This window comes from Dromaius novaehollandiae, chromosome 21 (assembly GCF_036370855.1).
Source record: "Dromaius novaehollandiae isolate bDroNov1 chromosome 21, bDroNov1.hap1, whole genome shotgun sequence".
NCBI classification, from domain to species: domain Eukaryota; kingdom Metazoa; phylum Chordata; class Aves; order Casuariiformes; family Dromaiidae; genus Dromaius; species Dromaius novaehollandiae.
Window position 1 is genome coordinate 6,623,839 of NC_088118.1, and position 14,403 is coordinate 6,638,241.

At 48.1% G+C, this 14,403-nt stretch overlaps 1 protein-coding gene across 1 annotated transcript in view; it reads left to right on the forward strand.

Moving 5' to 3' along the window:
- The window catches only part of SNX19 (sorting nexin 19), a 28,927-nt gene extending 16,512 nt beyond the window's left edge, over positions 1-12,415 (forward strand). Inside the window, exons 9-11 of the mRNA XM_026097290.2 lie at positions 5,114-5,298; positions 6,164-6,251; positions 6,943-12,415. Coding sequence (XP_025953075.2) covers positions 5,114-5,298; positions 6,164-6,251; positions 6,943-7,078 — 409 coding nt within the window. The 3' untranslated portion in view covers positions 7,079-12,415. The remainder of the gene's footprint in view (positions 1-5,113; positions 5,299-6,163; positions 6,252-6,942) is intronic.
- The last annotated feature ends 1,988 nt before the right edge of the window (positions 12,416-14,403 follow it).

The window sequence follows — 14,403 nt, forward strand, 5'->3', positions numbered from 1 at the left end:
TGCCAGCACGGAGCTGCACATGTTTCTGCAGAGAAGGTGAACACACGCTCTGGTAGCAGGTGCCGAAGGCCGAGCCCGGGGGTGAGAGCCCTCCGGTTGTGTTTTTCCATTTTTCTAACTGCCTGCTGCAGCTGGTTCTTTGCTTTATAGGTTTTGCTTAGAAATGTTTAACGGTCAAAGCCCTGAAATGTTGCTCCTTCCAAGCCCTTGAGTAAGGATGTTTTGTAGTTTGAGGTGCAATTTGGGGGGCAATTACTGAGAAGGGGGGGATCATCCAGTGATTTCAATACCACCCCTTCTTGAGTTCATAAGAGGCAGATGCTTAAATGGCTTTTGCATTTCCAGATGTTGCCATTTTCTTAAACTTTTCACTACCTTGATCTCACAAGCCTTTTTTGACTTTCCAGTTAGCTGTGCTGTGTTAACTTGACTTTAGGGAAACAGAGAGGTGAAGTGATGGGGAGAAGAAAGCACTAGATGTTGAGGTTGGTTTGCTACTTCTGTGCACGGACCATGTATAGTTGTAGAGCTGTATGTATTTATGCAGCTAAAGTGGACTAGTAAAGGTTCTCCAATATTTCTCCCCTTCTTAAGGCAGGCTCCAGTTTGTGCTTACCAGAATCCTGAAAATTACCAGTACCAGGGGAAGCACAGTTGCCGTTGTTTCAGGTCTTATTCGTGATCAGCATTAGAAGTTTTTCTGAATATCTAACCAAACTATTCCTCTTTTCCAATGAACTGGCAGTTCTCGTCCTAACCTTCATGGACAAGAGCAGCAGAGGTTTACCAGCTTCTAGTAGCTCTTTACAAGTTTGAATGCTGTCACATCTGCCTGTCCATTCCAGCTCTTTGCATCTTCAGGTGAACCTGTCTAAGTCCCCAGCTTGCAGGAGCCAGGTAAACTCGGGTCTGCACACTACATTTTTTCTGCTGTCGACTCTTAGTCTTCCTTTGCCATAGGCTGTTCCATATTAGCAGCCCATGTCGTTTTAGGTGGCAGAAGAGGGCCAAGGTATGTACCGCCCAGGCCTTGCTTCTCATTCCCAGGACGCTTCTGCTGTTGTCATCATATAGGGCCCCTTCAGCTGACCTTGGCGTTCCAGCTTAAGCCGTGGCATTAAATCAGCTCTTTTTTAGCAGCCATTTCATTCCTCTATCGGCAGCTATTCCGAACAGAGGACCCTTACGGCATGGGCAAGCTATGCACCTCCAGACAAACGGCCAGGGCCTCGTAGCCTCGGCAGTCTGTGTTTTTGCGCTGGGCATTATCACAACATTTGAACATCTGAGTCCAGGAGGTCGGTTTCTATCTATTTCTGGTCTCTGCTGAAGTGTAAGGAGATGATTCAATGATGGGTTTGTTTTTCTTTTCTTATTAAGGCTGTTTCTTCATGAAATACCAGAGCGGAAATAGTAACTTATCAGCCATCTGAAGAAGAAAAAAAAAAAAAGGCTCTATTTGTGTTTCTTAAAGGATTTGTTTCTACCTGGGAGTAGGGGCGCATGTGTGTGTGTGTCTTTGATGTGTATATGTATCCGAAGTGCTTAGTCCTTTAATACTATGAAAAACGATCTGTGAATCAGGTGCTGGTGAAGGTCAGCTTCAGACCCGCACATGTTTGAAGTTCCTGTACAAGAAGTGTGAACTGTTTGTTCTGATCCAGCACTGGTGCAGCCTTAGCACAGAAAGCCTGCCTGATAGAAGGCCAATTTGCCATAGAAATATGAGTTTGAATCAGGATTTTTCCATTAAAAAAAAAAAAAAATTAATGACCCTCCTTAAATTGCAACTGCAGTTGTTGTCAGAGCTGTGGAATTTTTTGCTCTTTGCCATTTAACCGTTGTTTGTGCATGCACTTCTGTTTCTCGCACAAATGCAGCGTGCATCCCGGAAAAGAGGTGTTCACGGTGCTTTCAGCAGGAGCAGGCTCAGCGTGCTGCGAGAGCACTAACCGATGGGTGTAAGGAAGAAAATTCTGCATGGGCAGCTCACTCTGTGTTGGTATTTTCTCTCGGAGCATCTGAGAGCATGAGCCACTTTACCAGGGAGTATGCGGCGCTAGATGGACCCATCTGACTCTTCCTCTCTTCCCAAGGATTTTAGGATTGGTCCACACACTGATAGACTAGCAAAAGGGAACCCTGAGCCCAGTACCTTAGTCTTCCTTCTGTCACTCAGCTTTGCTCTTTTTTTCTTCTTGTCCTTTTACTGTCTAGTTTCTTCTCTTCTTGTGTGCCCTGTGGTTTTGAGGTCATTCTCCCTCCTTCCTGGCAGTGGGGTTGGCATTGCCCATAAAATACTCAGAGCATGAATATTCTGCGCTCTGAGCACCTTACTGTAGGCAAGTCTGCTTCTTCTCAGGAGCTTGCCCGGAGTTGTAGCATGTGTTGGTGCAAGGGGAGTGCAACAGGTTGGGTTGTTCTCAGGTCATGTCGTTCCTTCCCCAGACTGGAGGGCAGGAAGCCAAAGAGTCCCGAACTGAGTAAAAAAATCTCTTGACTGTGTTGTGCAATTGCCAGAACGAAGACCTGTAAGCACTTGAATGATCAAAATGTCTGGACTTGTGATAAGTTTTGTAGGTGTTACTTTCAGGCCTTGTTGCCTAGTTTTGGGAACTTTATGAAAATAACCGAGCTAAAAATGGGTAAGTTGTTTGTATTGGGCCTTGCAGCCTCCATCACTTCTCAGTCCTCTTTTGAGCTGTCTGGAAATGTGTGCGGTCCTTTATAAGTTCAACTCTCACTCTTTGCACTATTTGCTTAGCATTTTACTATTTTAGGAGCAATCTGAGAAAAAGCAAGTTTGTTCTTTGCTTTTTGCAACCTGTGGGAGGATGGTAAATGACAATGGGTGAGATAAATTTGAAGTCAGCATTCGATATGATATCCCTAGGGTACAGTCTTGTGTTGTTTGCAGCTCTGTCCCCAAGTCTCTGAACTTCTGTCGCCTGCCAGACACTTTCTTGATTAGGAAAGCAGATTGTATCTGAAAGCATGTTAATGAAAGCTCTTGTCCCTAGAGGAGCCACGGTTTAACACCTTGATAGTTTGGTTGGGGATGGCTGGAGGGTTTAGCACGATCCGCTTGCAAGATTTTGCAAGATGTTAAACTCTGCTGATAGCTTGAGATTAAAAACTCATCTAAACCATTGTATTTCAAACACTGCTTTTTCCCAGACAAGGCAATGTTGAGACACTTTTGCCCTCTAATACTGGCAGAAATCATGCTTTTGATCTCTGGCACAATTTCCTACCCAGCATCTGCACTTGCAGTCCCTGGCGAGGCTGGGCGTGAAGGCCGCATCTCTCCATCTCCAGTGCGGTTTCTAGTATCGCACAGAAGTACCAGGAGCGTTTGCTTGTGCTGCAGTAACACCTTAGCCTGAGAGACGTAACAGGCCTTACTGCTGCAACGCGCCAGGGCTGGCTCCGTGTTTTTGAACTGCCTTTGCTTTTGCAGCTCGTCTTTCCTGGTCATGAATTTTGGAAAGCGTCTAAGAGCCTCTAGCTAGGCATCTTGTTTCGGGCTGACGAAGCGAGCGGCGTGTTGCGGCCCTGTCCCCTGGTGATGGCAACCTGACGTTCTTTTGCCCCGGGTTACCTTTAGGTGTTTCTATTCCTGATGCTCTGCTTATGCTGCCCCGGTTGTGTGGGGAAAGAAGACCTTGGCCCGAATGCCTAGCCTGAGAAGAATGCAGACAGTCTGGCAGAGCGCAGGTTAAATAAAGTTTGCCTTGGCAGGGCCCGTGCTCTTGGATGTGCTGTGAGCTGCCGGGGCGTAGTGGTGACGGAATTGCAAGCACGAACGCCAGCTGCCAAGTGGAACGGGTCTCTTGGCCCTGCCTGTGGACTGCTCTCCTCAGGGGCTCTTGAAATATTGGCGAAACCGCAAGCTTTCTCCCTTAGCCCAACCCGGCCCAAGGCTCCTCTCTTTCCTCTGGAGCCTCCCGCTGATGAGGACTGAGGTCCTGTGAGGCTGGCTGTTCCCCAGCAGCGGGGTGGGCTGGCTCCGTCAACGTGCGGCCGAGTCCCGGTCCTGCCGAAGTCAACGGACACCCTCCCGTTGACCTCGGCGGCATCGGGGATTTGGCTGTTGACCCTTCGTCGTTCTGGGAGCAGGCTTTTAGGTGGTGGTGAGTTTTGACTGACAGCCATGGCTTTTGCTATTATATGGGAAAGTGATTTAACATCTTGGACAGAGGGTCTGCACGATTGATTTAGAAACTTTCCCTGGCCGGCTTGGGTGGTGGCGACAAACCTTCCCCACGTGGACTGCAGAAGTCTCCAGGCCCTTATGTGGAGTGGCATTCCTGTGGCCGCAGCCTCGGGATTTGCAGGTTGTTACTGTGTAAAGGGCACAGTCTTGGCCCAGCAGGAGGGTCAACAAGCAGTTTTATTGGCAGGTGTATAACTTTCCTTTTAATAGATGTGCGGAGCAGGGCTTTGGATGGGAGCTGCGATGATTTCATTGCCTGCCACTGGCGGATGGAGCAGGGCTGGACAGCAGGCAAGCAAGGAGCTGAGAGCTGTGCAAAGCAGCAGGATATCTGTGCCATTCTGGCAGTGTGGTTTTTGTTTCCAGGCGAGACACTGTTGACTCCCCTCCCATAGCAGAGACGCTGGTGGGGAGACCACATGGATTCATGTCCTTGCAGTCAGTCATGGGGGCTGCTGAAGAGTTAAAACACCAGGTTTGGAGCAAGGAGATGGGGGAGGTTCTCCCAGCTCTGCCTCAGCTCTTGTCTGACTTGTGGCCATTAGGACTATGTCACTTAAGAGATTAAGGCCAGTCATATCCCTTAGATATGTTCCCTCTGGGGACCAGTTACTCCTTTGATTACCACTGGGCTGCAGGGAGATGAGGCTTTTCATGGCTCTTGGTTTTCCTCTGTGATTTCACATATGTGTTTGTAAGATGGGGAATTTTCCCCTACTCCTGGTGTACAGGGAAGTTCGGCTAATTAATACTTGTGAAAATGTTTGTACGTGCTTGAAAAGTGCATGTTAACTTACCCAGCAAGTTGATTCTCCTCTAGAGCTTGTGATGGGTGGAAAGCTCCTGAGCTAGTAGCAAGTCTGGCTTTGCCTGACCTTTGTGTCTCTGTGCCCGCAGGTGGCTGGAAGTCCAGGTGGTTAACCTGACCTGCACCCAGCGTTGGGTCCAGTACCTCCAGTTGCTGCAGGAATCCATCTGGCCTGGAGGAGTTTTACCAGCGCTGCCTAAACCAGTCAGGACGCAGGAGCAGAAGAAAGCGGCAGCAGAGCAGGCCTTGCAGAGCTTGATGGGACTCTTACCTGGTAAGTGTGTCCCAGAGACTTGTCAGCTGCTCTTGAGAAAGGAGCAAGGCGGAGGCTGGGGAACCCTCCAAAGTGTTGTCTCTGGAAATAGGGTTACAAACAGTGATGCAACCTGCTTGTGCCAAGGCACTGGGAAATGTTTGTGACTTTTGGGGTTTGAATGGTCTGTATGACACTTCCTTCAGCAAAAGCCACAGAGTTCCCCAGTTCTTTAGACTGCCTAAGCATTCAGGGAGCAGCGCAGCTCCAAGGGAAAAGCATGCGTATTTTGGTGGTTTCAAGATACCGGCTGCCACATACTTTGTGGCTAGTGCTGGCAGTTCAGCTGACGGTGCTGTTCCCGCTGAGCCGCACTCTAACAAGGCAGGGCTCAGGAAGGCTGGTGTCATGCTGTGCTTTCACCTGCTGCCAAAGGTACCGTTGCTGAGAAGAGTCAGAAGGCAAAGCCTTGGGCTGCTTGCTGTAAAGATGAGAGTGGCTTTTCCACTGACTGAAATCATTAGCCCAGCTGCACTGGATTTCCCTCTGCTGAAGTTTGACATGGGGACCTTTGGCATTAAAGCAGCTGCTGCCTAATCCGTATGAGTGCAGTTTGAACTTTAACTCCTTGCTGTAGCATAAGGGGCCCTTACTATGCCTTTGGGAGGAAAAAGTACTACTTGTATATGCCCTTCTGGGCTGGAACCCTTTCCTTTTGTTCAGTTCTGTACCTGACTGTTCTCTCATGCGGTAATGTTGGGCATGAGATACCTTGGGCTCAGAGTACCGTCCTAAACATTTATTTAGCCCCCATTGGAGGAAGATTGACCCTGTTTTACTGCAGTGGAAATGTGCTGTTCCTAAAGGTTTTGTCTCTTGTTAACAGAAGTGATCCAAGAAATCCTGGGAACTAGTAAATGTCGCCTGAGCTGGAACCTGGTACTGGAGTCATTGGGTCAGCCGGTCATAAACAGGTACGTCTGATCATAGTCTCCTTAGCTTGGTAGCCTTTGTAATGGCGTCTGTAAGCTATGCTCAGGGCCATGCTGTGATGGATTCATGCTGCCAGGTTCTTGGCACAGAATATATCTAGCTAATTTTCCTAGACTCTGTACACTACCCAAGGGAGTCTGAGGTGCTGCTTATGAATGTGCATGTCCGAGACCTCAGTCCGTCTGGATACTCTTGAACCCAATCGTGTTAATTATGTCATTGGGCCTGCTGAGGCTGTAGGTGTCACAGGAGGAAAGAAAACCAAATCCTGGTTTGACTCAATTTTTTTTTATTTATTTATTTTTTTTTTAGAGGAACTTAGATATACGTGTGTGTAGATGGTGGTTATCTGCGTACCCAGCGCTGTGTTTTTGGAAAGCAGTATTTTTGTGTTTAACTATAGAGACATATGTGTGCCACCCCACTCCAGGAGATGGATTTGTACTTGCTATGCTGCTCAGCAGCTTCAAACACTCTCACTAGTTTGGGGGGAAGAAAACCTGAACCATCCAGTGAAACATTTCTTCTTGGGTATGAGATCTTTTGGCCATGCCCTGATGGCAGTCAGAATACTTCTTCCTTGCCTGAGCTTTGGCATCTGTGTTTCCAGAGCTGATCTCCCAGCTCTGCTGCACCCTGACCAGCCTAAGCTTTCTCTTCTCTCCATTTCAGGCACCTGGTTTTCTGCCTCTTGGACATTCTGCTGGAGTTCTTGGTTCTGAAGGACTCCAGCGATGAGCTCGAGACAACAGCTGTTGCGCCGTCTGCCTCTAGCAGCCTGGAGAAAGCAGGCCTGTCAGCACATTAACTGGGGCTGGTGTAGCCAACAGCGAAGGAGAGGAGAAGCTAGGATGATTCATCTCTCTTTTCAGCACTTGCTGAACCTGTCTGGGAGCTTCTTGTAAAGAATTTCTCCAGCTAGTGCTAAATGAGGTTTCTTCCAGGCTTCTCTGTTTTGCCTGTGCGATAGATTAAAGCCAGTGTCCATGGCTGGAGATGTTTTTCTGCCGTATGGTGTCTGTTCTATTGCTGACATGATGGAGAGCCTGGATGGAAGATGCCTGACTTCTGCTGAGCTGGACAGTCTGAGAAGGACATGCTGCCTGGCCACAAACCTCCTTTGGATGTAGTTTCGTGTCCCATGTGTCTGAACACCCCAAAGAGATGAAAGTTGATGGCACGTAAGCTTTGCTGCTGTGGCCTCGAGCTCCATCTGGCACTGAGGTACAGAGATGCGATATGACAGTATCTTCCTGGCAGATGTTTCTCCAGGACAGGTGAAGAGGACCAAATGCTGTCCTTGCTTCCTCTAAGCAGCCTGCCCTGTGCCTGTCTCATTCCCTCTGTTTTACCAGAAGCAAAGCAAGGGAAAAAAATGGAGCACGATGATTTGATGATAGCCTAAAGTCAGAGTCAGGAGCCCATCCTCCTACCCAACTACCTGGCAAGTCCAAAGGGATGCAGGGATCAAAGCTGCCATCCTGCCTTAGGGACACGGATGAGCTGCCTCCTGCTGCCACCACTCCAGCGTGGTCTTGTTCTGGTATTTTATACTGCCTAAACAGAGGGAGGCAAGTCGGGTAAACTGTGGTCTGGAAAACAGGACTGTCCCCAGGCTTAAAGAGGAACAGTGGCTTAGCTGGACCTAAGAATTGCCCTGTATTTTGCCTGCTGAGCCATGTTTTAGTCCCAGAGGCTCTCACTTGGAAGGCATGGCAGAAAATGAGCTGGCCCATGTGTGACGCTTGGCAAGTAAATCTGCTCCCATGCAAAAGTGCTTGTCGCAGCAAGCTCTTGGAGAGCAGTGATCACCTCAGAGCCCGTGGGGGATATTGGACACATCTCATGGGCAGCCTGTGTGTTGGACCACCACAACTGGTTTAAAAGCATCCCCTTAATTCTGCTGTTGATTGCTATCTCACCACGCTTTTGTTTGCTACACGTACTGTTACAACAGTTGTGTGCAGAGTGCTCTGGAAAGCTTGTAAGGTCACGCCATCCAGTGCAGAATGGCACATCTGTCTGACATCCAAGAACATCCAAGATTTCAGTGGTTTTGCGAGCTTACATTGCCTAGCTGTCAAATATGTGGCAGAGCAGAGGGACAAGGAGAATATGCACCAACGAATCTGTTTGTGTTACTCCCAGGATACGGATCGTCAAACTGACTGGCACTGGACTTTATTGTTCAAGCGGATACTGCTTCCCGGTGTTGCTGCAGGCGAAAGCACTTTAGAAGACCCAGAAAGAGAGAAATGCGCAGGATCACAGCTAGTTTTGATGCTACGGTACCAAATGGTGCAGTTCCTACAGCCTGCTGTTCTGCTGGGCTGGAGCTGGATACTCTGCAGCACGTTTGGAGAGAAGGCTGTGCACCTCCAGCGTGTGTACTATTGAGAGCACAGGCTCTGCTCTTTCAGAGGCAGCTGCTTAATAATTCACACGTGTGTGCTTCTTCACGCTTCTGGTGTTTGTGTGTAATGTGTGGCAAATATTGGGAAGGATTAGATTACTGCCAGCGAGTATATTTTTAGGGAGCTCCAAGGACATCCCAAGACCAGGCAGAATCCAATGAAATGAAGGAAAGCAGTCTTTACTTTGGTTATCAGAGCAGTTTCTCAACAGTGACTCTTCAGAGAGAGTGGACTTGCCTCCTGCTTGGAAAAGGAGAGAGCATGTATGTTGAGTAGCTTAAGAGCAGATTAGGCAAAGTGCTGGAGAGTGTTTTATATGGGCTAATCCCAACAAGGAGTAGGCTGGGAGGCAGAGCCCCCGAATGTCCGTAGGCCCAACATCCACACAGAGCCCCGCTTTACCCTCTCTTTTACTACCAGGCTCCTGTTTTCCTTCTTTTTCCTGTGACTTAATTTATTACATCACTTGTCCTGACAGGACTGGGAGAGGCAGGAGGTAAAAGGAGCCATCAGTTGGGGACAATACACCAAAGCCCTGTATTGTGGTTGGTGGCTTCCCAGATGTTCTTGGTGTGCTTGCTTGCAATTGCTTCCTCATTGGCTTTATGGTTTTGGAGGCCGGAGACTGTAGTCTCTCGTTGGTTAGGAATATCACTAAAAAGCTGTTTGCTGAGAAGGGTCATTCAGAGATGGACTGCACTGCCCGCTCCACCTGAGGTCAGAGGCCTAACCCAGGTGTTACGGACGCTGGATGTGGCATTGGAAGGATGAGCTTCCACTTCTCATTCTCCAGGAAGGCTCTAATAGCCCTGCCTTTAACCCTGACCTGTGATATTACGCAAATGACTCTATTCATTCCTCCTGATGGAAATAATTTGTGATTTCCGCTGGCGGGCTCCAAGGAGCATAGCTTGAGAGCCGGCACTTAGCTGGAATGCTGTGACAATGATTTGCAGTTGTACCAGACAAGCGCTTTGTGTGTGTACTCCTCTGGCCCTTTCATGCAAGGACCTTGGAGCATGCGTTTTGCAGGCTTCAGTTAACTTCCAGAACTTGCTCGCATGGCAGAGTAGCAGCATCTCTTCTGTGTTTATGTTGGAGGAGCTGGGGCGGAGAGATGAAGTGAGTTTACAAAGTGCATGCACTTCAAGTCAGCGACAGTCAGGAGCAGACCCCAGCAGTTTGGATTGAGAGATCTTTGTTTTAATCTCCAGAATCCCCTTTCTTTTCTTAGAGCAAGGACAACAGAAACCAGGATTCCCGGAGCCCTTTCTCATGCTCTTACTGGCGAGGCTTCAAGCTCCCGTTCTCTCCTTCGTAGATCTTAGGCCATTCTCACAGCTGAGAACAAGCTGCCCAGGAACAGCATAGGAACAAGTAGCCCCTCTCTGTATCTTGTTGTTAAGGACTATAAAACCCATTAGAAGTTAAGATTTTTTTTCCTTATTGTCAGTTCTTTGCTCTGCTACAGTTTTGAGATTAAATTGAGCACAACGGTGGCAAAGGCCAACTTCTGCATTCAGGTGGGCTGAAAGTTTATTTCCTCTGGACTGTGACTGAAAGCATTGCTTTGGTAAAACAAACAGAGCCCACAAAAAAGCTAACTCACTCTGTGTCTCTAATACTCCCAGCAAGCTCCCTTTTCCACAGGAATTTGTTCAGAAGGCTTGAGCCACCCCTTACTAAAGGAGGCTGGTGAGAGCAGCCAGATATGCAAGGCTTTTTGCTGATGCATTATATTTCAGACATCATATTAGATACAGAGCAACACGTGGTCCAGGTGGGCGTCCTGCCCTTGAGAAAGGGAGAGTCCCCGAGTTGCTTTGAATGTGTGAAATGAATTGAAGCAGAGACCGGCGTGGTCTTGGGTGTACGTCCTATTGGAGATGTACGGTCTGCCTCCAGCCCATCACCAGATAACTGCTTGGCTTGGAGGAAAGCATTTCATTTCTCTCCGCCTCAGTTTTCCTTGGCATTAGCAGTGTCTGCTTATGTGGTTGTGCGGCACTGAGCACAGTGTTACAGAGCTTCAGGACACCACTATAAGCTAAATAACGGTTGCTGTACTGAGCCAGAGCTTGTTTTTCAATTTTCAGGAAAAAAGAGTGTAACCTTGTGCTGACTCCCTGTCATCTTTCCTGTATTCAAACCTCTGTGTCAGGTATTTGTGGGTCCCGCTTTTCAAATTTGTGTGGAGCAGTGCTGTCCTGAGAACCTGTTTTGTCGTCAATGGGGAACAAACTGGTGCTCCAAAGTACTCATGACTTCTGCTCTGACTGTGTACAATAATACCCCATCTCAAACATCATTCTGCATTTGGATTTCAAATTGACCCTTGCCAAGAAACTACCTGCCAGAGAGCCCATACAAAGAAAAGAGCAAGCAGGGGAGAGGCGAGAAAGCCCGGGTTGGAGTGGGAAGCAGGGGGTTAGCTCCTTCATCAGCAGCGCTTGGAGGAAAATCCATGCTTATAGTGGAATCCAGGACCTTTCAGTAGCGTGGAACAGCCGGCTTCAGTACTGCTCTCTGGCTAGAAAACCTGACGCTGGTTAGTGGTGGTCACAGCCTGCCCGGAAGAGAAATAGCTTAAAGGGCAGGTTGTCATTTTCCCGAGTGTTAATGGTGTCCCAGGATGCAGGGCTGGTGGCAGTGGGTCTGGGACAGTGGTTTGACCTGCACGTGGGAGGCAATAGCGGGAGTGGCAGCAACTGCAGTTAAGGGGGGGTTAGCTGTTAAGACAGGCATCTTCAGAGCCCAGGCTTGCAGCTGGGTCAGAGAGAGGGACAGTTCTCCTGTCTCTGGTGCCATCAGCATTGCTTCTCTCTCTGATAAGCCAGCTTCTTGATTTAGGATTTCCAGTGAGCGTGGAAACAGAGAAGCAATTTGGAGCGCTTCTGGAAGAAAGTGAAAGACGCCCAGATATGCATGGTCGTGCAGACCTGCCGCCTCATTCCTTGAGCTCTGCTGTTTAGGAAGTTCGCCTTGATATCAGTCCTGCAGGAGGAAAGCTGGTAAGCTATAAGGAAACAGGAGAGAATGTCTCAAAAAGAAAAAATTCCATGTGAAAGTTGAAATATTATGTTGGGGGGAAAAAAAAGAGGAGGAGGAAGAACTTTATACAATGAATGCTTGGGTCATGTATTATTCTAGATTAGCTCTGCCACAGAAAGATCCTGAACGCCCTATGAAATCCATTACCTACAAGCCAGTGAACATTTGTATCGCACATGATGCAGGGATCATAGCTGAAGCCAAGTTCCCCTCTATAATATCCACCCCAGGGTAGATTGGTCCCTTTCCAGTGTCAACAGCCGGAGGATTAAGCATTTATCTCTGCAGAACAGTGGGTAATTAATACCAGGTCGAACTAGGGTACACTCGAGAGAACTTGCTTGTGACTGTAGTTGTGACTGAGTGTGGCTTTACTCCTGCAGGCGAGCTGGGGGAGTGGGACAGGGTTTAGCGTGTACCACGCGGGCAGGCGTTGTCTCTCTGATGCCTGATGCTCTGCTACGAGGCACGCTTCCTGACGCGGCTGAGTATGAGCTCTCTCGTTAAGGCCCCAGGCGGTAGGCAGGAGGGCCAAGCACTCATCAGGAAACCTTTCCTTCCAGCAAAGCTTTGGAAGAATAGAATCAAGATGCTGTGATTTGCCATATTTTGGACTTAAATGTAAAATCCAGGTTTTGGCACTTCAGGCTTTCTTGAAATAAATTAATGTCAATATCCTGGCTGCGTTCCAGTTCAGGTAATTGTATTCTTCCTACCTTAATGCTACTCCAGCCCCCTGTCTCCACTGGATATGCAATACTCTAATTCCTGTCTGGAACTTGCTTACTGTGTTACCATTTTTTTTTCCTTTGAGTGCAGCCTGTGCACAGAGGGCTACCCGGCCTCCTAATGCTGTGCCAAGCTGCTGTGCTGCCGAGAGAACCTGCCTTAGACATTCGGCTGTGCCTAACGGTGTCCCAGAGCATCTATCCCGACTTGTAAGCTTGTTGAGCTGTGAAAGGGGGTAGCAAATAATTATAGCAAATGCTACAATCCTATTCAGCACATAGTGGACTGGCTAGAAACCCACTACTTTCTTCTCAGAGTGCTGGTGGATGTGTTAATGGGAGGAAAGTCAGGATTCCTCGCTTCTTCTTTTACCTTCCTATGTTACCATTTCTTCAAAGATGTTGAAGACTAAAGCACGTGCTTTTAAGTAGGCAGGGGGAAGAGTCCTCATGCCTTCAAGGAGAATACCAGTGGTGTTCGAACATAAATATGTGCAAACCTCTGAGGATCGGGCCTTGCTAATCCACTGGGGTAGTAGCGGTTAGCATCCAGCCTCCGGAAACCCTGTGTCTTGTAATACATGAGCAATACTGAAAGCTAGCTTTGAGTATCCGGTTTCCTTTTTAGAGTGCACTTTGCTTGTCCATGTTGGTGGCTCATTGGCCTTTACATCGTCCGCAATTGGTGCATTGGGTTTTTTCTTCTTTTTTTTTTTCTTTAAAAAGTATTTAAAGTCGCCTTCCTTCCTTACCCTTTCAATTACACTCTCTTCATCTCCTGGCCTCACTGAGCAGCTGAAAAGGTTGCTCAAGCAGTACTTGAGGAGAGGGTCCCAGAATTCAGCATACTTCCTTCCTGTTCCCAGGCCTCTTTGCTTCTCCTTGGCCCTCAAGGACGGGGTGGGGGGGTTGAGGGACATTTTGGAGGAGGGACAGCAGGGGTGAGGATCAAAGACCATAAAGCACTGTTTAAAAATAATGCCTACCGCTTCTCCCGAGTGTCGCATCTGGCAGAGCCTCATTAACCTTCTGTTTCCCCCTCCTACTCCTTTGCCCCTGAAAATCAACAAAGCCAAACATAACAAGTTGCCTTGATTGAAGAAGGCTGAAGTGTGTGTGCTTAGTGTGAAAAAGCAAAAGCAAAGCCATTGGCTAAAGCCCCCTTTCCAAGCGGGCCACTTCACATTTATTACGCTAGAAGATGGAGCTCTTTAAATGCCGATGCTCTTTATAGTTGAGCTCTTTAACTTTCTCCTTTCCTCCCCTTGCAGCCTTCATTTTTCCCCTTGTTCCGCTCCTTCCGCTCTGCTCCTTTCTTTTTTGTCCTGTGAGAACGAGTCTTTTAATCCCCTTGTACTGCAGATTAAAGCTATTATAGCCTCCCCAACCTGACATTTTCTCAGAGAGGCTCACAGCCAGATCTTTATGAGTGCTCTCCGTCTGTCTGCTGCTGCCTTTCTTCTTGGCACACTAAACCTCCGTTTCTGACCTTTCCCTGAGGAGGAAAGGACTATAGCGTGCAATCACGGGTAGGCAGAGGCCCATCTCAGCAGCTCTCAGGGTGCAGGAAATTAAGACGCATGGAAATTAAGAAGTAAATAAGGAGAGAAAGAAAAGACGATGGGAATTAAGAGACAGAACCAAAGTAAATTCAGCGCGTTGGAAAACTGAATGCGGAGCTTGGGTCTGAATTTAGCAAATGCTCCTGTCTTTACACGGAGCCAAGCTGTAAACCTTGTGCTCATTTTTAGTGGCAGATCGGAGTGACCTGAAACTTGAACTGTGATCCAGCTCCTCATTTCTCATTTGGCCCAAGAATAACGGATCCGATCACCTACAAATACACCAGTAGCTGTGTCAGTTGTGAGCTTTCAGGCAGAGGAATGACTTCCAGTACAATGCGGATCTGCTGCTGACAGGAGTGTTCCTGCCCTTTGTCA